The sequence below is a fragment of the Solea senegalensis genome, linkage group LG5 (assembly GCF_019176455.1).
Source record: "Solea senegalensis isolate Sse05_10M linkage group LG5, IFAPA_SoseM_1, whole genome shotgun sequence".
Taxonomy (NCBI): domain Eukaryota; kingdom Metazoa; phylum Chordata; class Actinopteri; order Pleuronectiformes; family Soleidae; genus Solea; species Solea senegalensis.
Window position 1 is genome coordinate 6,617,057 of NC_058025.1, and position 24,289 is coordinate 6,641,345.

The 24,289-nt window shown below is 40.3% G+C and overlaps 1 protein-coding gene across 1 annotated transcript in view; it reads right to left on the reverse strand.

Moving 5' to 3' along the window:
- Positions 1–318: 318 nt before the first annotated feature.
- bin3 (bridging integrator 3) overlaps positions 319–24,289 on the reverse strand; it is a 42,397-nt gene continuing 18,426 nt past the window's right edge. Inside the window, exons 5-9 of the mRNA XM_044025781.1 lie at positions 23,637–23,773; positions 16,142–16,182; positions 8,108–8,249; positions 5,567–5,701; positions 319–1,616 (exon numbers count right to left, since the gene is read on the reverse strand). Coding sequence (XP_043881716.1) covers positions 1,470–1,616; positions 5,567–5,701; positions 8,108–8,249; positions 16,142–16,182; positions 23,637–23,773 — 602 coding nt within the window. The 3' untranslated portion in view covers positions 319–1,469. The remainder of the gene's footprint in view (positions 1,617–5,566; positions 5,702–8,107; positions 8,250–16,141; positions 16,183–23,636; positions 23,774–24,289) is intronic.

The window sequence follows — 24,289 nt, forward strand, 5'->3', positions numbered from 1 at the left end:
GGTTATTAGGTAAATTGGACACTCTAAATTGACTTGATTGTGATAGTGGATGGTTGTTTGTCTCCATGTGTCCCGGTGCTGGACTGGTGACCTGTCCAGAGTGTTTTGCCCTGTATCAGCTGGGATAAAGTGGTTGAAAATGAATGTAAATCTGTCCTTTTACTTACTGATGCAGAGGTAACAATGTAGTCACAATTGTCAATGTTCATTTATTTCCTGATTGGTTAAAAACTGCGATGATATCACAAAACAATGACCCTTTGTAGCATTAATACATTTAAAAACCTAAGTAAAACAAACACAAGTGTTACTGTTGACAAAAAAAAAATCTTTTCCTTCAATGATTATGCATTATTTAGAAAAAACAAACTCTTCATTAATACATGTTATTATAACACTTGCATGTTACACGATATAAAAACAAGGAAATCGATTCATTCATTTGCGTCAATCAAATTTTAAAATGGAGATTGTCAAAGAGTAAATAAAAACGTGTAATGACACTAAGTCAAAAACAATTACATGATGGGGAACTATCTGTGTGTGTGTGTGTGTGTATATGACCATGTCGTTCCATGAACCAGAGCATGGTGATGTTGTACTCTGATTGAGGTGGAAACAAAAGGAGTGTACGGACAATTTGTTTTGGTCCAAAAATAAAGAAAAACCAGGAGCAGTGTGCTCACGTGCTGGTGCACAGGTCACAGAGACGGGAGGAGCTGATGAACAGAAGCACCAACAATAGAACAAAGGATGGAGGGTTTGAATGGAAAGAAATGGTGTCATGATCAGTGTTCTCCACTGGAGGGAGCACCAGCCTTTGTTTTTGGACAGTGATTTGACTTTAAAACGGCGTCTCTCTCTGCAGCCCGGAGAGCTCGATCTTTCACCACAGCTGCACGGGGGACAATTGCACTTCATAAGTTAGGGTTCATGTGTTACAACCACAGTGGGGACGATGCAGACACATAACGCACAGGAGACGTTTCCAGTATCTTCCTGTAAGTAACCATTGGGAGTCCTCACACTTAGTGGCACAGGGGTTTCGACCCTAGTACATGACCAGCAAAGGTCAAAATATAGATATCATTTGTTTGTACCTTACAAAACATTCAGTCTGTGATTTTAAAGCGTAACAGATGCTAGAAACAAAGACATAAGGAAACACGAGATGTGACCCTGTAAATGAGTTCAGACGATAAGAGAGATGTTTGATTCTCTACAATATTGGCTTATAACGGCCGATGGCTTAGTTAGTGTGGCATGCTTTGTTGGGAGAATGAAACAAGGGAGTGTAGTGCAAGAGAAAACGGGGGGGGGGATGATGTGGTCACAAACTGATAATCAGGTTAAGGCCACTGCTGTCCGTCTGAAACTGCGAGGAAGAGCCTGAAAAAGGGTGCAGTCCATTCAGAGCAGCATGAAACGAGCCCATCCCGGTTTGTTTTTTTGTGTTTGGCTTCCCTCCCTCAGTCGTCGGCGACAATGGAGAGAGCACGCAGCTCACTGAGCTTGGCCTCGGTCTCCCTCTCTCTCTGCTCGTCAGTCAGCCCTGCCTGGTCGATTTGGTCTGTTAACTCACTGAAGATCTTGTGCATTTCGGTGAAATAGACCACCTGAGGGGCAGGAGGGGGAGACAAGGGGCAGGAGGGGGGGGAGGACAAAAGCAAATGCTGTCATAGTGGGGAAAAAAACATTGTCATCGTCTGTCCCCTGATAGATCCAGGGTCGATCCAAAGACCTTTCTGAGATGCTTTTCAGACAAAGGGAGAAAAAATTCATCCAATTACATCCAAACTCTGCTGCACTCGTACCATCTAACCTTGATTTAACTTCCAAACCTCTTCAACCTCACCAATTAGAAATGATTTTAGGAGGGAAAAGGGAGCACAGAGAAGTCAAACAACTCAGACAACGCCACAAAAACCCAAGCACTTCGCTGGGTAGTGACCCCGGCTTTTCTCTTCTGATCTGAACGAGAGTTAGAGTGTTTCGCTGAAAGCTTTTTTTTTTTTTTTGACACTTCCCACCTCTGCTTCTTCCCCTTAGTTCATGAGTCAGGCTCCCTGGAGAGTTGCTTTGATGATTAATAGACTTTAATCACATTACAAGACACCAGAAGTGTAGGTAGAGAAGGACAGTGGAGGGGAATACAGCACCTTCACAAGAAATTCCCCTAATCACTCAAACCTCAATATTTATATCTCAATATTTATTCATGCAGAAAGGCATGTGATTTGTCTTATTATCGAGCAAACAGCAAGACCTCACGATACCAACAATATCACGATACAACGATTTCTGTGAGAAGAGATAATATATTGTAAGACAATCACACAGCGACACATCATGATATCTGTCTAACTTAAAAGTGTAAGATTTCTCTATTTATAGAACAAAGTGCAGAAAGTCTACGTATTGAACGTGGATGGAGCATCTCTTAACGTAGCTTTCTCCACCACTTATCCCGCAGTAAACTCACTCTTCTACTTCATGTGTGGACACAGGAGACGCATGTCTTATGCCAGATGTGAGAAGTTTTACATGCGATGGATATTAATGCCAGGTCACGGCAGAGAATAAAGGGCAAGGTCAATCATCTTGTATAAAAAAATAACCATCTCACTCAGTACAGTCAGATTTGACACTGTCAGGAGGAAGGGGAAAAGGGTCAAGTTTTTAAACAACCTTTTAAGTGCTCAATCTCAGAGACCTTTGTATGTTTACACTGATATTTGCCACCTAAACCACATGAGTGGGACATAAGTACAGGGTTTCTGCTGTTTGTGGGGGTAAAGCAGATATACATATGTATATATCGGAAATGCTCACATGAACCTGTGATGATAATGTACACCAGATCAGTGTCTGGGTGACTTCTGAGGCAAAGACAACTACTACTGCAATTAGTTGAGTCACCGCAGGGAGTAAACACAGCCTCACACAACTGTGACCACCTACAATTCAAAAAGAAGCCTTTGGGTTAAGCCGAGCTTTCATTTACATGACTTCCATCCGTGCCTCTTAACATACCATAGTCCCAGCTGCTTAATATTTATACAGAGCGGCTGCACTCTGACCTGTGGACCTACAACACCAATGAATAATGTAAGTTTCACTGGAAAAAAGTTTCCAAACACTGTGTGACCACTGTACTCAGGAGACAAAGAGAATCAACTGGAAGAAAGAAAGAAGGAAAACAAAGAGAGACAAAGAAAGTAATCTGATAAATGTTTTCCAAAATTAGCACATGCACAACAGAGAAAAGAGGAAAAGGACAATGTCGCAATTCATAAACATCTGTACAGGTGGACGGGTCAGGCCGCGTCCCGCTGACAGTTGCTGGACAGAACTTGTGGCCGTCGAGAAGAAGCCTCGACAACAAAGGCAGCCTTTGTGACTTCTGCTGCTGCCACTGGGATCCGAGCAGCAGCTGGGAGAGAAGGGAGTGGAGGATGAAACCGCAGCAAAGCTGGGGATGAGGTCCACTGCTCCTCTGACCACCCACACGTGGCTGTGCGTGTGTGGATAAATGGTAACTGATTGGGGATGTAGCGATATTGTCAATTTCACAATATCGCAATATTGGACAGGACATTGGAAAGGCCCTTTGCCTATCCAGCTCCCTAGAACTGAAGTATCTTGATACCATTTTGGACCTGTGACAAATATCAGTGTCCATGTGTCTTCTGGACAAAAACTTGAATTTTGTTTCAGCCTCAGTGGAGCTAAGCGAGGGGGAGTGAGAACTACAGAGACCAGTATCCTTTGCACCGAAAGCGTTCAAGTATTAGTGGAAACAGATGAAAACTCCAGCAAATGTTAATGTAGAAGCATTTTGGTTTTTATCATGTCAAGAAATGAGAAAAAAGAAAACGTGATGGACAAACAGACAAGAGCAACATGCACAAAGCGTGTGTGTCAAACATCAAATGACCTCGTCCGCAAATGAAATAAACAAATCAAATGAGGACTTTGAAAACACAGGGGGGGGGTATTATAAGAGGGCTCGGACCCTCATTTGGATTTTTCCTCCACCTCTTTTAGCTTTATACGTTGAATAAAAATGATTACAGCAAAATTATACATGTGACTACAGGCCTGAAGTACAGCGGAAGAAATCAGATCAGACAGATCGGAAATTGCATTACCGTACTGCTGAATTCAATGGAAAATCATTCATAAATTATTTGCCACGTAATATTTACTGCTCTTCTGCATTCACCATACTCCAAAATATGTTGATATTTAGCCCCTGGTACATCAATTCATATTATTTTATGGGAAAAGTTCACACAATATATCCTAAATGACATACCCGTAACTTCTAATTTGACCTCTGATTCATTTCTCTGGTTTGTTCAGAATTGCATATTATTTGACCTCATCCAGCCCTCGACTCGGACACAGTTTTTTTAATTTCAGCCCCCTCTGTGATTGAGTTTGACACTCCTGCTCTAAAGGAAGCACAAGATGTACCAGTGAATATATAGACTAAAATCTACAGCCATTTTCTGTAGAGGACAAGCAAAGAGTCAGGGGGGTTAGTAAACATGCTGGAGCCGAAGAATAAGAATCCTGTCACAGCCAAACTCTATTAATAGCTGAGGTTACACAGTGTCTTAAGCAACTTCACCAGCTTTAACGATCAAAATACTGCAATAAATATTGTCACATGGACTTGTCATGATGCAATCATGAGAACGTGTTGCTTTAATATACGTACAAATGACACTTCCACAAATTATATTCATACACATTGTGTTGTAGACGTACATAAGATGGTTCTATAACACACGCACGCACGCACGCACGCACACACAGTATATATCATCAGGTCAATTTGGGGTTCAGTATTTTTGCCCTTCGACATGAAGACTGTAGGAGCCAGGGATCAAACCGTTGACCCTGTGATTAATGGATGACCTACAATAGCTCGTGAGCCACAGCCGCCCACAAACGTGTAATGTGTGAATGTGCATTCATCCGACTGACTAAATAAATAAATAAAGACCATGGAGATGGAATGGAAACAGTCAGCGCGAGTAACTGTGAACTCGTTCAAGGTACAAACGCAACGTGACCTCAAAAACAAACAAAGGTCTGAGGTCACATTTTCTGTTGGTTATAATCGAGGGCTTGTTTTGCAAATTTAAGTTCAAAGTACTTCACAGAAATCCATAATTGCCATTAGGGTCTGGGCTAATCTTGTTTGCTAATTAGGAGTATTCCAGTGGCTGTCCCAAAGAGGAAATGACATGTCCAGACAGGGAGGGTGGGGGACACGGTGGCGCTAACGTGAGACACCCAGCTGCTTTAAGAGAAGCTTCAGGTTAGAGGAAGACATGCAGGGCTGCAGTGGAGCCACACAGATGAGGCCGTCCTCAACTAAACACAGTAGTGTGGGCTGTCATTGGGGGGGTTAATCACATTAGGACGGCATGGACGGAGACAGACTGCCAGGATTACACTCCTTAGATCTAACAGACACGCTATTCCACAGGTTCTGAGAGCATGCTTTAGGGCGAGCATGTGCATGTGTAACTAACCTGAGAGATTCACTAACCTGTGCGCGTATGAGAGCTTCAAAGCTGGGCTGGAAGTAATCAATGCGGCTGTGGTAGAACTTGGGCATCTCGTCCAGCAGCTGCTTGTTTTTGGCTTCAAAGTCTTCCCTCACAGGTCGGAGCTCCTCTCTGGCCTGAGATAAAGAACAGAACAGGACACCACAGTGGTCACTACCAGCTCTGACAGCCACCACTTACTGTATTTCACATGATAATTTACATGACATAGACCAACGAAAGCTGTGGTGTGTGAATCTTTTAAATAGATATTGTGAAATTGTGATGATTAACAGCCTTCAGAATGTCGTGTCGTCTGGCAACATTCCCGGACTTCACAGGAAGCGATTTGTTTTATGTCAAAACTGATGCAAAGGAGGTGGATACAAAACAGCAACATTGTGCTAGCAAAGATGAGCGGCTGTAACCGATCAGAGTACGACAGAAAACACCATAAACTGACCAAGAAAGGTTTCAGAAGTGGATTCTGAGTTGAGGGTGGCACAAAATTGTTCTGGTGTTTTTGGAGTATCTAAATACAGATATGAGTCTGACACAGTCGTGTTAGACCTTTTAAAACTATGACGCTGTTAAAGACATAATTCTCCAACTGTGTCACAAATGTTCACAAAGACAGAAAAAAAACAGCCCACAACATAACTCAGCTAAAATGCAGTTGCTGATTTTTATTTACATTTTGGGTGAGTGAAGGATGTGATGTCGTATGAGATTTTACAGTTTATCCTTCCGATATCCAGACCTGTATCGTGTCGGCTCATCCCTATTTTTGGTACATGTTTAGAATTTACGCCCTTTTAAGATTTTTTCTCATTTTCTTTTTAAATCAATGTCAGCTGGTAATTTATGTACAGTATTGTTGTTGTTTTTATATCTGTCAAATCCTATGACCTTTGACATTTGGATGGGAATAGTGTGACTGAGACTTGGACATACATAAATTAACAAACTGTCAATGAGTTTAACTCGTAACAACATGTGTATGCAATGTTCTAGAATAAACCTGGTGTAATATTAGACCTTTTTTTTCACCGCAGATATTTGTTGACATGAAATAGTTGCACAAACACAGGTTTTTACCAGAAAAACATTAATTATGGTTCCGCTCCAGAGTCAGGGTCATGCTGTTCTTCCCATGTTAGTATAGGTTACACTTGGTACTTGACACTTTAACCTGTAGAAGCTGATTTCTCCTCTGAGAAATGCATTATTTTAAAACTGCATACAAGTTTCCCATATAATTTTACTTATTTTATAAATGCTGTAACGAGCACTTAAACTTAATCTCTTTATTCGTCAAAGCTTATTATTTTTAATGACCTGTTTAATGTTTAGTTTTACATAATCTTTTACATTATGGAGTGGATGGCAGTGTGATGTTTATTTGAGTTTAACAATTTTGTCTATCATTTGTTATTTAACTGTGACTGTTATTTTTTTTCTTTTTCAGATGAAAACCAGCCAAACATATTGGCCAGAAAAAATTGGCTGCACTGATTTCTAAAGTCTGGCATCAGCTACAGAAAATCCCCCCCCCCCACCCTCGTCAGTCCACCTCTATCATTTACACTACACACTGAGGTGCAGTGGGGTTTACAGACAACATCGAGAAACAACTTCAACACCAGAGTCATCACAAGTGTCCTTTTCTTATTGTTTAGAAATGTATTTGCCTAATTCCCACGGAAAAGCAGTGCAAAAAAAAAAGAAAAAAGGCTACAATCACGACCACAGTGAGGAGGAGTGGGTGATGTGGGCAGACTTGGCTGTGAGTGGACTCCAGCACCACTGATGTGTGTGTGAATGTATTAGTGGGTAGTCTACTGTAGGCATGGAGTTATGGAATACACAATGAATATGTGAGAGGGTGAATATTTTTTATTAAAGGGAAGGGGTTGCTGTACTGAAGCTACAACATATTGTTTATCTCCTGCATAAAAGATATTTATTTGTTTGTGTTTTCAACTCAGTTTTTCCAACCACTTTAAATGACATTCACGTGTTGAGTTAGGATCATTTCTTTAAGTGCGCAGGGATTCAAAGGGCAGAGATGCAGGGGCCTCTTCAAGGCTTTGTTCCCCTGACAGTGCTTTCCTCAATGTGTGTGGGTGGCTCGCCATGTGAGGATGTGTTAGAGGCAATAGAATAGGCAACACTGCTGCGCTATCTGTGAATGTGTGCGCTTCTGTAGTGGCCTCATGGTGTGTGTGCGTATGTGTGTTTACAATTCTCAATTACGTGCCTGTAGATGTGCAGCACTGCCTTTTTGAAAAGGCACTACTTGAGAGCCTGGTAGCTTGCGTGGGTGACGGAGCGCACATGTACAGTATGCATGTGCTCAACTATTTTTGTTCATATCCAGTCAGCATTTGTCTTTTTTTTCCCACTTATTCGGCTCAATTCACAATCCGTGCAAACATGTAAGAGCAAGTGAACTTTGCTCCTCTGCAGATAGAGGGAGCTTTCGAGTGGACCAAACACGTGCAGCCATGCAAGCTTTTGTAAAAAAAAAAAAACCATAGTACCTGGTGTAGTTTGACCATGGCAGGCCCGGTTTTTTCTTTCTCTTCATACTTCTCCACCTTAGCCTGCAGCCGTTTATAATCCTGCAGAGCTTGTTCACGACGTTTCACTGCCATGTTGAGGCTGGGGAAGACTCCGCCGTACCTGCAAGACAGGTGCACACATCCTTTAATGTCTCTGCTTCGACACAAGCAACATATGCACACACACGTATTCATGCACGCACAAATTGCCCAGACACTCGCGACAGAGTAAGACTGAATGATCTAATTGCTTTAAACTGACAGGTTATGGCAAATGCAATCCCATTTGCAATATATAGATTTTTTTATATATCCAGCTTCTTTTCAAAGGCAAAATCAGAATCTGGACATTTTATTGCCAAATAGGTGATAACTTATCTGACAATATTTACTGTCTAACCCTCTCTGTTACCATTCCTGTCATCGCCGACAGAATTTGAGATGTGTACTTCTCCTTACCATAACTCCTAGACTAGAAGATAAGATAATACTTAAATGGCCGTTTGCACAGAAAATTGTCTTGCACCAACATTCTGACAGTCGTATAATACAAAATCAGACACAGAATAATGCAGCCATAAAAAATAATTCGATTGACATTAAATTATACATTAAACTTCCACAATGGCCAAACCAGTCCTTCCTAGGGGATGGATTTTGGTTAAGAAGAGATATGGAGTAAGGAAGAAATGAAATGTTTGTATCAGTTCTAAGTATCTAGGTTTAAAAATATGTATGTGATACCATCAAAATATGAACTACACATGCAAAAAAAGAAATTGAAATTAATGTCTTAATTGGCAATAAATCAAAACTGAAACAACTATTACAAAAGCTCTGACTAAGTTAAATAAATAAATACATATACACAAATTTAAATAAGAATATAATTATAAAGAAAAGCCTTTGTTAGTTCCTCGTTGCAAACATTTTGATTTGAAAACAAATAATTGTTCCATGAGTGCTCAAATGTTTGGGAGAATGAAAGAAAAAGAATATCCAAGAAATTAAAATAGCTGAAATCATTAAAGTAGCTCTCCTATGAATGTCGTAGACATGCTTTCTGCACTGCATTCCATCTTAATAGAAGTCATTATGAATTAATAAAATCCTTCTCTTCCACATTTCACTGTAGAGGTGCTCTCAAACCCCAGAGGACAGCTCTGCATTAAACTTCCTCTAATCTATTATCTAATTATTGTAGTTCAAAATGGCATGAAACAATTCATTTTGTGACAATTATCATATTCCAAATGAAAATATATTCTTGCGTCGAGAATCCAAGTCTTCAGCACTAAAAATAGGAAAAACCCTCATCTGTAACTTAGCAACAGGAGTCTGAGCTTCATCCTGGGACTTGTTGCATTGGTTTTGATGCTGCGTTTAATGGGAAGCAAGGATTCTGTAATACAGTAAATATTCAACCTAGCAATGTTTAATACCTTTTTTTTAATTTAAATTAACACACTTGGATGAGTGATAACGACAATACTAAAAGATTAAAGTATACTCAGATGTACACTGCATTATTACATCGTGTGCAGTTAACAGCAAACATTATTTCTTTAAATTAGTGACGTTGATTTTTAAAAGACAACACATATACAACTAGCAAAATGACTCAGAGAGAGGGAACCTCAGAGAAGGTTTCCCACAGTGTCAGAACATTTCCCCTGGTCTCACAAGGTTAAAAATGGTTTTAAAAGAAACCTGTATCTGGATTTATTAACATTTCTACGTACACTATAATCTACAATCCCCAGAAAACTCCATCAAAATCCATCCTTTACTTTTTGAAATATGATGTGAACTAGGAATGAGCCAGAATACTCAACTTCAGTCAGACACTGTTTAAAATCACTTGATTATATACACACATGAACGCTATTATTATGCTAAAATCAATATTGGTATAATTTTTTTTTGCAACCATTCATGCTACTGCTTATGACTATTAATACTATAAAAATATCATGACTGATTCAGAACTATGCTGACTTTCCTTTTCTCTCCCCCATCATCTCCCATTTTTCCTTTCACCACAACCGGGCGAGTCAGGTTCTGTCAGAGATTTCTTACTTTCTATCCACTGATGCATTGTGCTTGCTCACTATGTGAACTACTATATAAATCAAACCAATATTTCTGTAAGGCTGGGCAATATGACGTATAAGTAATATCTCAATATTTTTAGGCCATATCCCTTTGTCGAGAAATATAGGATACAAAGCTGTACACAGGTCGTTTCTCTGGGCTCATGAAAACATTTCTTTTAAGCTGTTTGTGCTGTTGTCACAAAAACACTGTAATGACACTTATTACCTTTCATTTCAGATAATACCTGGTCCATTTCTTTGGATTTTTAAAAAAGATGAAGGATATTAAGGGGAAATTGCCAAATATGGTTATAATATTTAGTGTTTTACTTATTTATGCAGCATTTAAAACCAGGAAAAAGTCATCACAGATACCTCACCACAATATGACAAAATCGATAAAATCTAAGATGATATCTTGTCTAATGAATATATATATAACTATATATATTGATACAATATCCATATATTGCCAAGCCCTAATTGTAAGGTCTCTGTGTTACTATGTAAAGTGGCTGGAGTTAATGTTATTTGGCGCTATACAAAATAAAACTGGATTTGATTTGATAAAAGCGAGTGTATCAGATTGATATCGGTAGATGCTCATCCTGGTAAATTCTTTTTAGACAAGGCTGCTCACAAACAAACAAAACAGACATTTAGAGGTAATAAATAATACCAGCGACTGTCAAGGGAAAGTGAAACAGCAGACAGCAATCTCAACAGCAATTAGCACGTTATCAGCATAGTAGACAAAGCAAGACCGCACATTCATTTTTGTCCTTTCCCACATGTACACAAACACAAACTAGTGACAGTGTTTTTCAAAAGCAGGCCACAGAATGATTCACACAGGTTTCTGCTACACACGAGGAGTCAGAGTCATAAAAAACCTGTTGTAATGAGAAGAGAGATGCAGCTTTTTTTGAATGACTCATTTAAAGCATTTTATCAAGTGTGGAGGCACACACACACACTACTACGATAGTTTATTATGCGTGTCTCAGCCTATAGCGCTATTAGCCATAAAAAATGTGTGGGTTTCTTGGTTTACGTTGCTCTCCATGCCAACACCATGGCCCTGCTCTTTGCAGCAGATGAGGAAACCACTGAGAACCTGACTGTGAAATTGTCTTACTGTGGATTATACTAGAGAGCAGGAGCAGGGAGTTGAATGTGACATGAAACTGAGGCGCAGTCTGAGACAAGCGGGGATTGTTTCCGACAGGAAGTCGAGTAAGGAGTGGTCTTGTAGCATTTTGAGTGACATCACAGAGCTCAGCCCAGCCCAGCCCAGCGGCCCACGCTCTACCACTATTTATAAAATACCACTTTGGCCCAGTTCATGGCAGGGGTGGATGCCGATCCTCAAGTCTACTATCTGCTCCAGTGTACACATACTTGAAGTGCCAAGGGATTACGCAACCGCCCCTGAGACATGACTGCTCTTAAACACAGGCTTACTGGACGATGACAATGGCAACTTCAAGAGTTCAAAATCGACAATTACTCTCACCTGCATACTTCACTTGCCTAACATGATGCAATTTTCCTCATGAGATACGATGCCCGTACGGCTCGAAAGTGGGTCAACACACTATGAGACACAATGACAGTTGTTTGTTAACTCATTCCTGTAGTTTCCACACTGGATGCTGATGTCTCTCTGTTACATTAAGATGTTACAGTGACTCAGCTGTGTCAACAACTCCCACACGAGTATACACAACAGAATATAGTTGTGGTTTAATGAATTCTGGTCTGACACTGTCCAGATACTCAACGTTTTATGCGATGTCCTGACCAGTCATGCCTGCAATTGAGGTCAGTCTTGCTCTGGTTGAGGGCTACACAGGGGCCAAGGGCACACAACTGTCCCTGTGACAGGTCAGGGTGTGGTGAACAAGCTGCATGGAAATAGCGTCTGGACCAGAGAGTGTGTTTATGAGCAGCTGCCAATCCACAGACAGGCCAGTCTGACCCTTCAGCCAAGTCCAAGTCTGGGCCAGACTGCAGACACCCTCAGTCTAGGGAGGCTGTTCTTTTCTCCCCTGCTATCACCAACACATTAACCCACCACTGCAAAACATTCAGCATGCCACTAAAAATATGGGGAAATTGGATTGTTTATGAGAAAATAACTACCTCCATCATGTCACCCTCAAATGAAGAATTTACATCAAAGTCTCAAACTAGTGGCTCCCCTATCAATATCAACTTATTTCCATGTTTTTTATTAAAATAACCATTTTGCATTAAAAATATTGAATTATATATTGTTCAATACTAACAAAAACACTTTTATTATCACAAATATTGCTCATGTCACCCACAACTACTTCACAGTTGACCTTTTTTTCCATTTGTCCGACTCCCTCCTGAACAGACTAGATGCTCAGTGGCCCCCAGGTCATTTGAACCCCTGCTTTAGATTGTCAGACAATATTACTTTAAAATCTCCAGATGCAACTTTTGGTGATTTTTTTTTTGCTTTTTGCCATTATTCTGCTTCTTTTTTTTGGTCATTTTGAACAAAAACAATGCAAAAGTATTTGTATGCTGCTTCCTTCATCTGGAAACAGGCTCCGTCAAGCATCATGATCAGACCTGAGTGCAAAGCAGTGGCTGATGAGAGCAAGAAGCATTTAACTCGTCAAATAATTCACTTGTGTAACTTTCAGCGGTCGATTCATTGTGTTTTGAGTCACACACCAAACTAAAAACATGCTTTACTAGGGCAATGTTTTTGCTTCCTCCATCTGTCTTGACATGAAAAAAAACACTTCCTGTGTGCACTGTGGAAATGGTGATCTGTGGTGATTGATTACTAAATTAATCGGCAACTATTTTGATAATGGATGAATGGTTTTGAGTGTTTTTTGAATAATTAAAACAAGTTTTTCAGTAGTTTTCAGTGTCTTAAATGGGAATATTTTCTGGTTTCTTTGCTAACAAAGAAATCGGTAAAAACTGAACAATTTTGGTTTGTGGACAAAATAAGACTTTTGAGAACATCGTCACAGATTTTTTTACCGACATATTATGGACCAAACAAGCATTCATCGTGCAAATATGTATGTACTTGTTTTTACTGAAAGGTTACGCACTACAATTTACAGTTTTATGTGGCATTTTTTTTTGGTGAATTTGAAATCAATTGTTGTGTAAACAGGTAGAGTACAGTGGACAATGGGGAAAGTTTGTGTGACGTACATGGCAGCAGAACCACCTTTGTCTCAGCAGGAGCCAGTGGGAGTTTGATCTGCTGCAACTTGTCTTGTGCTTTTGTTGACGACAACTCCGAAAACGTACGCACTTTGGATACATGATATACCAGATGGGGGGGGGGGAAAGGATTGATAACTTCACATCTTTACATCTGGGGCAAAAAAAAAACCCAAAACACTTAAATTCCAAAATTTAACAACAAAATGTATTCACTGCTCCCTCCAGGCCTCAAACCCTGCGCCAGAGGCCAGGACTTCCTCTGACTGAGAGGGTGAAGGTGTTTTTTTTTCCAGGGCAGAGGTCTCAAAACAGGCTTGACTTCTGTCTCACCCAAAAGAGCAACGTAGCAGAAAGGGTTAGGTTAGGAGGCCCAGATAACACAAATTCCTCAATGCCCACGCGCTCCCCTCCCCACACATAAACACAGTGATATCATTCACCGACCCCCACTGAGTGGATGAAATTCATGTCTGGGCCTGAGAGAGAAAGAAAAGGGGGTGGGGGGAATGAGGGGGTGGAGGGGCTGCCTCTTTTTTTGTCTGGTTACTGTACATTTTACCACACTAAGTATTAGCGATGGACGCCACAAATATTAAATAGCAATCACATGCCAAACACACAAACCCATTCAAGGGCATCCATTAACATTAGTATTCTTTCTCTAATTTTCTTTACAATGACACAAGATCACAAAGTATTTTGAGGACAAAATAAATAAAGAAATATTCATTAGTGAAGGACTAATGGAATCTTAATGGAGGCTTTTAAGTGTAGTGGCTTTTGTGTTGCTGTTTTCGATAGAAGACACATTGATAAACTAATAACTAATAGTGCCGTGTTGTTAAAGAGGGGGGAAAAAGTTAATGATGTGGTCAGTTTTGCTTGGCTTTAAAACATGTTTATGAACTAACTTCCTGTGCTGTTTCAGAATCACGTAAATGCCTAACTTTGCGGTCTAAAATACCATGTCCCCCGTGAGACCGTGCCCCTTCCAAATTCTGGGTTGGTGTTTGTGTATCTGTATGTTTGTGTGAGAGTGTGCACTGTCCTGAGACAGTTTTCCTTCTAAACCAGTCCTCTGGGCCCAGGAAGCTGGGCCCTCTGCCATATTCTGAGCCTGCCCACACGTCCGCCTGCCGCCCACCAGGAAGAGGAAATTAGAACCATTCCATCCTGTCATTGCTCCGCCACCAGTGCACATGAGGAAGACAGAGTTTGACACACACATACACGCAGACACAAGCAGACACTGACCCAAACTTTTCATGTTTTACAGAGGAATCTCTTCCTATTGGTTAAGTGATAAGTTTATGGAGCGGAAAGTCCATAAGCGCACACAATAGAAACATATGCATGTGCTCAATCACAAAGCATATGTTCACTCTCCTGGGAGGAGCCAAGTGGAGGAAGCAAATCCTTAACAAGTTATCCGGAAGACGGGTGGGATAGTCCAACCACTCCCTTTAGTACCTCTGCTGTGTGTGTGTGTGTGTGTGTGTGTGTGTTAGAATAAAAACTGAGGCTTAAGGAATGGAATAACGCTCACTGCCTGTTCAGATGGGGGCGAGTATTAGGAATGAGAACAAAATAAACTTTCTTCCAGACACACCACCACTACCTGCATCATCATCTTTACACATCTGTATTACTACACTGCCGGCCTCTCCGTGCTCATGCAACATACTTTCCACTGGGGCTGCACAATATATCGAGAATGTATCGTGACCGTCATCAACATGTGCAATATGCATACCACATAAGCTATCTACATGTCGTAAAAACTACCTGAACTGTGATAAAAAGGTGAATTGTTCCTTGAACTCAGCATAAAAGGTCTTTATTTTGTCATTTTCTCCCAATATGGAGGCCGAGCACATCTTACTTAAATCACAGCCTCGTACAAGAACTTTGTGGGCATAGAAATGAGAAGAGAATTTGTTAGATAACTGCAAAGATAGACATTGCAATTTGATTTAGATTAATGTGTTTACATTTATCCAAAATGTTACTTTTTTTTTTCATAGACTTCAGATCTTATGCTCAAACGTATATATTACACATTATCATCTGGGATATACAGACAACTGATCACTTGGTAATCACTTAAAACAGTCTAATGAGCTTCTAAGGCTGGATATTTTTAACTTGGAGTTCAAAAGTTTGTCACCAGTCATTATTTCCAACCAACTAGTGGAGAGGAGAGACTTAAACTGTCCCAAAGGTGTCACACACAAGAAAATGAAGCCACAAAAGTGAACTAAATCTCGTGTACAATACTACATATGGTGTATTTAATGCACTATATGGTCCAATGTGGAAAAATGAAACCGTTCTGCTCGACCAAACACGTAAAACCTATTGACAACCACTATGTGACCTTGGTCTGGTATCATCTGGAGATCATTTAAAGCCAAACTCTAAAATACAGAAGTGGAGAAAGCACTCAAGTGCAAACCTCTGCCAAGGCCGCTCAGTTTCCCTCGCTGCACTGAGACTGAGGGGAACGTTCGTGCAAAGGGAAACAACTGCTAGGAAAAAGACCTACATTTGTAGATAAATCATCACCAAAATCTAATCACATCTACCTTGAGCCATTACCTGCATATCCAGAAAAATTCCATCCTCAGCCTCACTGCTCATAAACACTCGAGGTAAAGAACAAAGTAAAGGAAATAAGATGGACACTTACTTTTTCAGAGGGTCAATGACAGTCTTCTGGATCTGGTTAACCTGTAATAAAGAGAACAAATATTAACATAAGCAATAAGCATTTCTACATTGAGGAAGTGACTTCATCAATATTCACTGTCAAATTGAGTTACATCAAAATTTAACTGGAAACAAAATAGCTTGTGCGTGTCTCGCTCATTAGCTGCAAAGCAATGCCACTGCACAAACATTAACATTTGTGTTTATTTCAAAATAAAGAGGGTGTCTTGCAAAGAAACTTTCATGACGTTGATTCTTTTATTGTACACAAGCCCCGAGGAGAAATCCCTGAATATTCATTGAGCCTGAGATACAAAAGGATGGAACTGTCAGGGGACGGACATGAAAGCAAAGCCCAACTGATTTCAAATCCTGTGGAGGGCGGGCTGCCTTATAAGATGAAAAGTTCTTTGCAAACAAACATTTTTTACAATAACAGTTTATATTTTCCTGTATTCTCCTTCTGGTTGCCAGAACTGACAGGGGAGCGAAAGAGGGGAAGAGGGGGGTTAAATGGAAGTAAATGAACATCTCATCTCGAGGCCTCCAGCCCCGGCACAGAGTCTCACTGACAGAAGTTGGTGCACAATTAATAAAGTTTCCAGCGTCATTTACATTGCAGATTTAAAATGACTTCGAGATGCTTGAGCAGAACACACAAACGCTAAGGTGAGCTGGCAAACGAGTCGAGTGACGAGCAAACGCCGAGAGCGACGACGGAGAACCTACGGCGGCGAGATGCGAAGTGACAGCTGCATGAGAACAGTGAGCAGCTCCACTAATCATATGTTCACTCACTATTGGAAGGACAGTCAATCACACAACAACAAGGAAGCAAGATCGCAGCTGGGCTTTGTAAAAATGCCCTGACCATCTATGAGAAAAATACAGCCGTGCTCGCCGTTTCACACGGGCACATTTCCAAGTACAAAATGGTTGATAGTGGTTTGAGGGAAAATAGAGAACCAATAACAAATAAGTACACGGGAATTCACATTTTCTTTTGTTTTACATATTCACACCATCCCCCCCTCCCTCTCCCCAACATGAGCTGTGCCGCTGCTTCTAAGGTGAGAGCATTCAGCGAAAAGGGAGAGCAACAACGGCAGATTTGCTTAAGCATGCTGGTGCCCTCTACCCTCTGCCCCTTCCCACAGAGAGAGCGAGGGGAGGGGGGGGTATTCCTTAGAGACCCTGCAGAGCCCGAGGCCGGTGCTCAAGCAGCAGTCTCCATCAGTGAGTCACGGGGCAGAGGCCATCCTGGCACACAGGCCTCCCAAAAATACACACAGATCGCAGAGGAAATCAATATCCCTCCAAACAGAGCATCCTCTACTGTGCTGCCGCCGTGTACACTGGGGCTCAGCTTCGGCAGCAGTGTGCCGGCGGGGCTGTGCGCCCTCCTCAGCCCCAGAAATAAACACACAGACCTGGGCCACTGCTGCCTTCATTATCCCTGCACGTTTTATCTGCTGGCTCTCGTACTTGTGAGCCCCGCGGCAGAACATCCTGTCTCAACACGGAGAGGAGCAAAGGGTGTAAGCTTTTGTGTCTGTTTTGCGGGAGCAGCAGGGTTTGCTGTTGGTGCCGTCAGAATCAACAGTCAGCTTGAAGGGAGAAGCTCGACTAGTGATCATGTGAGCTGTGCTGGATTTTAAACACCTAGCAAACCTGAGGTGATATTCCACACAGCAGACTGACCAAAAAAAAAGTCCTCACACACACACACACACTCACTTCTTTGCCTTTAGCTCACTTTTAGCCACTTTACAAGAGAGACAGAAATATAGCCCAAACCTGGAGCTGAACAGTGTTACAGCAAGGACTTTTTGTTTTGTAAGACTGAAAAAAAAAAGTACAGAAAAACTTAAGGTATTCACCATTGGTATCAGTCCGATAGTAGTCAAAAAGACTGGATGGAGTGTCGGAAAAAAGGAAAAACATAAAATCTGAGACGATCCAAAAATCATAGATAGGAGCAGAATTCAAAACACATTGAGTTTCTCTTGAAGACGTTTTACCCCAAAAAAAGAGAGAGAGAGCTTGGACGAGAGATTAAATGTCTTCAATGTGTTTTAGATAAAGATGACCTGGATGAATGAGAATCTACACAGAAGCAGAATATTTGTTATACAGGGTAAAGTGGTAACGACAATGACACAAATGTGTTGTTCACCGTTTGGTAGGATTACGTAAAAGTTACTGTATTGAAGCAATTTTGTAATCAGTAGATATCCATGGTTATAATATGGGTATCAGTATCTGTTGAGAAAAGTGGTATGGAGCCATCCCTTAACATGTCAGAACAGTTGGTACTGTGGTCTTTCGCAAGTGAGAAATTGTGCAGGGATTTAAGTGCCTAACTGAATCACTGTCAAACACATCCAAGCCAAAAAGGAAGACTACACACCCCAGGGAGAAAGAAATGCATCTACTACTTCACTGTTTCCCAAAATGTTTAGTGACCCACCAACTACTGGGACCAAATTTACAACACAAATCAGGGAAAACATGACTAAATACAGGTTTTAATGGCATTTCTTTGGGACTTAACTAACTTGAATAGATATGCCATTTCCAAGACATACACTTTTAATAAATGAATCATAACTTCATCTTATACATATGGTACTAAATGATTCTTGAGTAGAAGCATGCTGATGCATTAACCAATGAAAGAAGAGGAGGAAAGGAGAAGTGGAGAGTGGAAGCTGTTTGATCCTTTCTGGCATCTGAAGGCCACCGTATCTGGTTGATGCGGTTAGGAAAGCGAGAGTCCTCCTGCCACCATCAGATGTCACTAATTCTCACACACAGGAACTTTAACAGCAAAAGACTTCACAAATTTAAATTAAAACATTTGAGGGATTGTGTGTTAAATATCACATTTTGTTTGCCTAATGCAGAAAAATAATAAGAATTCGTTTTTACTAAAATTCCAATTAGTGATTGTGAATTTGACCTCTAAATTTAACACATCCTTTATATGCACCAGTAGTGAACATACACAAAACCAGCACAGGAGCAGTGGGGGTTGGGTACCTTGCTCAGGGGGAAACGCCAAAGCTTGACCTGCTCCAGGGATTTGAACCCTGCAGTTATAAGCCCAATTCCCTTCCACTTGGCCATGGGCTGCTTATATTGTAAAATAGTACAATTATTGATTTATTGCCACACAGGCATACCCCAGCTCCAATATGATCAACTCAGTTTCAATCGCCAAGTCTTTTGAGTTCAAGTTCAAAGTACATGTAATACACGGCCTCTCATGATAGGGTTTTATTGTCAATCCTGTCGAGGTAGAATATAATCCAGGTTTAGGTCAGGCTCTCTTTACTACCATGCTCAATTTGAGATTAGGTTCACAATTTTAACCATCATAAAAAAGGAAAAGCTTTGCTGCTAAAGGGATCAACATTCAGACAACGGTCTTCAAAACATGTGGAGAGAAAGAGCTGTTCCAAACATATCGAGTCAGTCAAGTATGTGAGAGGAAGGACATTTAAGTTTTTCATCACCTCCAAATTAAAGGCACATTTAATTTTGTATAAAATCTGAAGAACGTAAAAGTTGCTCAATCCTGAAAACAGTCTAACTGGCAGGAGTGCTCTTCTGGGCAATCGACCAAGCCAAGTCCTGGAACATACGCACCCGGGGTCACAAACCCACACGCTCGGTCCAACCAACATTCTACTTTGTCTGGTCACTCAAAACGGCTCCTGTAAAACGCGATGAGCTCCGAGCAAAGCCAGTCAGTGAAAGAGAGGAATGTAAAAGCAGAGGAAGAAAGGAAATAAAAGGAAAGGAAAGAAACAAACCTCGACTTCTGCAGTGCTGTCCCTTTAACTCCTCCGTCACACATTAAGGCTTATTTTACATGAAATACAAAACTCTTCCAAATTCTGTGTGACACTGAAGTTGCTTTCTAGTTCAGAGTTATTACTCAACTTCCTTTGCGATGACATGTGCTCACCCACTCACTCCTAATAAGATTTACAGTATTTAGTGTGACCTACTCTTATGTTACTGGGAAAACCTGTGTTTGTTCTATTATTTCACATTGAAAAATAGCTGCTGTGGAAAAAGGTCTGTTACACCAGGTTTATTGAAGACATGCTTGAGCATTACATTGCGTTTGTATGAGTTCAACTCATTGACAGTTTGCTAAGACCACATATAAGACTGACTTCCAGTCACATCATTTCAATCCAAATACCAATGATCACAAAATGTGTGCAGACATAAAAACAACAAAGCTGGAAGTGCCCTGAGACTTCTGTACAGTACTGTAATGTTATGGAGTGGAAATCACAGGGTACCTCACGATACTATATGCAATACATGGTCCACGATACCAATAATGTCACGATACAAAGATTCTGTCTTAATCAATATATTGCAAGACCATTATATAGCGAGACATCACGATATCTGTGTAGAAAACAAACCGTTAATGTGAAAAGTTAAAAGTGCAGGATTTCTCCATTTATTCACAACATAGAGAACAAAGTGCATAAAGTCTATGTATTAAACACAGATCTCTTAACATAGCTTTCTCTGCCATTATCTCACCGTAAGCTCCTTCTTCTTCAGCCAAGTAATTTCCCCCCAAGGTTCCCTCATTCGTTTGAGCAGCACCACCGTGAGGAGACATGAAGAAGCAACACTAAGCTAATTAGGAAGGAACGATATTTCACCAAATCGATATTTTTATGTTTTCATTATTAAAACAAGATTCCTGATTTTTTAGCATGAAAATATGTGAATATTTCTTTGTTTCTTTGCTGCATATAACAAGAAATCATAAAAACTGAAGCATTTTGGTTTGTGGACAAAACAAGACATTTGAGAACATCATCATTTCCAAGTTTGAAAAACTTTTTCCAAGTTGATGGACTTCTCTCAACATTTTCTGACATTTTCTAGAGCAAATAATTACTCAATTCATCAAGGAAATAATCAACAGATTAATAGATGGTGAAAATAACCGTTAGCTGTAGCCTTAGTGCTGTATTTAAACACGACTATGGGAGTTTTGGATGTAACGTGGCCATTGCTTCACACATATAAAATCTTGGAGAGATACACAGCTATGGTTTGATCTTTAATGGAAACAGTCCAGTTCATGAGTTTCCACAGAAAATATAAATCAACTCAACCCTAATATGTACATTTCCAGATGGTTTGCCTCTTCTGAGATACTACACTACAATTTTACAATGGAACTTCTTTTTATAAAAAAAAAAGAAGGTATTTTCTCCATCTTGTTAGTTGTTGTGGAAAAGGTTATGAAATCATTCTGGTTCACAACAACATGTGGAAAAAAAGGGGATATTTAAAGGCAACAAATGTGAAAAGCCCAAAACACCTAACAGCAGGGCAATGAGTCAAGAAAACAGAGATGGAAAAAAGTCAATCGGCATATGCCTTACTGTGATCTCCTGTGTTCTTTGCAGTGTTTTCCCCCCTCTTTTAACATCTACTCTTCACAGTGTATTGCCTTGAGGATACACACATACGGTGCCACTATGATTCACATTATAACCACCTGTGGCAGTGATTCTAATCAAAAAACTGAAATGTACCCGGTAAATAATGTGAAGAGGCCTGACAGCCAGAGAAGAAAATCTTCACAGAGTACAGCTATTAAAAAGGCAGGAGTACGCTGTACTGCTTACACTTCTGTAAAGACATCTATGGTGTCCCCTTGGGACAAAACATACAAGTTTGAAAAGTACAAACGTTACAAGGAACACACAATAAAAAAGAAAGACAAATCAACAAAATATGAGGAAAACGTAGGTGAAAGAATGTCTGGTTTGTCTGTCAGATCGTCAGTTTAAAACTTTGTGGAGAATCCGAGCTTTCTCTTTCATCAAGTGTTGCTGACGGAAATGTGGGGATGCAAAAGCGATTTGAAAAGTGTTGTACGTTTTATAAACCAAATTGTTAAACCAGACTGTTTAACAAGTTTTTGATACATGACGCCATTGATGAAAAATAAGGGTATTTCTATACATCTCCAAACTTCTACGCAATTAGTTGGGAATCTACTATCACAAGGTGGCAGCAGCAGCAAGTGTTTGTTTAGTGGACTGCATGTTTTTTTTTTGCAGAAGTAATGAAATTTACGAGTGTCATTGAATGCTCAGCGGGCTGTGCATTGCCCACTGCAGCAGTCTCTGCATCGACTCTTTTCACACAGTTGTTTTTGTTATTACCGTAATCATCAGGAGACAATCACAAAACACATTCAGGTTTAAGATCGGGAAACGGGATAAATGCAGCTTCGCACAATCTGAACAGCCATAGAACTTTGTTTAACTGACTTACTTTATTGAAATTTCATTAATCTACATAATGAAGATCTGTAAACTATTACTTTTATAAGGGCATGCTTCACAGAAGACAAAGTCCCTGACAATAAACTTGGCATTTCATAATTAGCGGTGTCGGATGTAGCACAGCACGCTTGATGCAAACTAAAATTAAACCAATATGCATTGATGGACATAAATTGTGTCCTTTTATCCTAATCATGTGAAAAAAAATAATACACCAAAAGGTCAGATTGGGAACTCACATGCATAATGTCTCCTGGTTGCATTTAGTGTTGTCTGAAATTATGTAGGCTTAATGTTCTAAAAGAAAAATATTTTCCCGAGCCTAGGTAAAATTGTCTTCTTTTCCTGGGATTTGATATGATAAATGACTATACTATATTATTATAATCTAAATTTTGGGAAAGATAATCTCAAAATTAAATAAATATAGTCAATATCCCATAATATTGTGCTAAACATGCTACTAAGGCAGTAGCAACCATGACTGTGGAGATATCTGTATCTACACATGGAAGGTAGCATAGCAAATGGCCACTATCGGAACTAAAACGTGCCATCAGAGCTGATTAATCGGCGACAGCGATTAATCAGTCGACCTCTATTATAAATTCAAACAACTTGTAGCTGCCTTTCTGCATGTAGGAGGAAAAAGGTAACTTTCCTGCCACCGCCTTTCAAGACAATATGGTGTGAAGCATCAATATAGAGAAGTTGAACTGAAGCCAAATGTTTGTTTCAATATAGACACGCTGCGAAACACAGTAACTACTGTGAATTCTGCGGGAGGGCATATTTTCCTGTGGAGAGAGGGCCTTTTCTATTGTGCGAGTTATTTTCGACTCCAGTGAGTCACAAATGCATCACTTTTCACAGCTGATACCCGGTAGCTTGAGCTTATAGAGGATGATTCCACAGATGCTTTTCAAAAAACAGCAGAAGGAAAGACATACGGGTAGATTTAGTTAACATGCTGCACAATATTGACAAACATGGAGACGTTTTCAACATAACATTTTCAAAAGGATCTTTGTTTGTCTGCGGAAAAACACTTTGCCTTAAACCGAGCTGCAAAGGCAGGTGCCAAGAAGACAAAGAAAAGAAAGAGTGGACGACTGAGGGGACAAGTCTGACCTTCTCCTGGTTGAAAGCGTCCATCCTCTTCATGGCTGTATCGAGAGCCATCATTGACTCCAGGAAGGCCTGGTCCTGCTCACACAGAGGGTTACTCAGCAGGTCTGCAGAGATCTTCACAGCAGCTTTGGACATGGCTGGCAGAAACACATACAAAGTAGATGATATGATTTGTTATAATGCTTTATAAAAGCGTAGATTACAAAATACTTCCAATTTTAGTAAAAGTATTTCAAAAGAATTTCACATTTCCTTGAACCCATGGGCATAATTTATCTACTACCATGACTGAGGCCCAATCCTATACATGGTATTTGCCTAAATAACTTGAAAGTACTTCTTTTTTTTTTTTTTTTCTTAAAGGTCACTGTCAGTAAAATAAACAATAATCCTGAACAAAGTTTAGAGAGAAAGGAGAACATAGTCCTCTGTCAACTGCCTGCATTGCTGCAGGTACGGCGGGTAGAGAAATGTTTTCATCCACACGATGACATTAGTAGTATATGCCATGCCTGTATGTGGCGCTGTATCACTGCCACAGATATACACCAACAATGAAGATGAAGATGTGGACATAAAGCTTGATAGGTGGAACTATGACATCACAGCATTCTCCAAGTTGCGTAGTAGTTGCATAGACAAAACCGTCAATT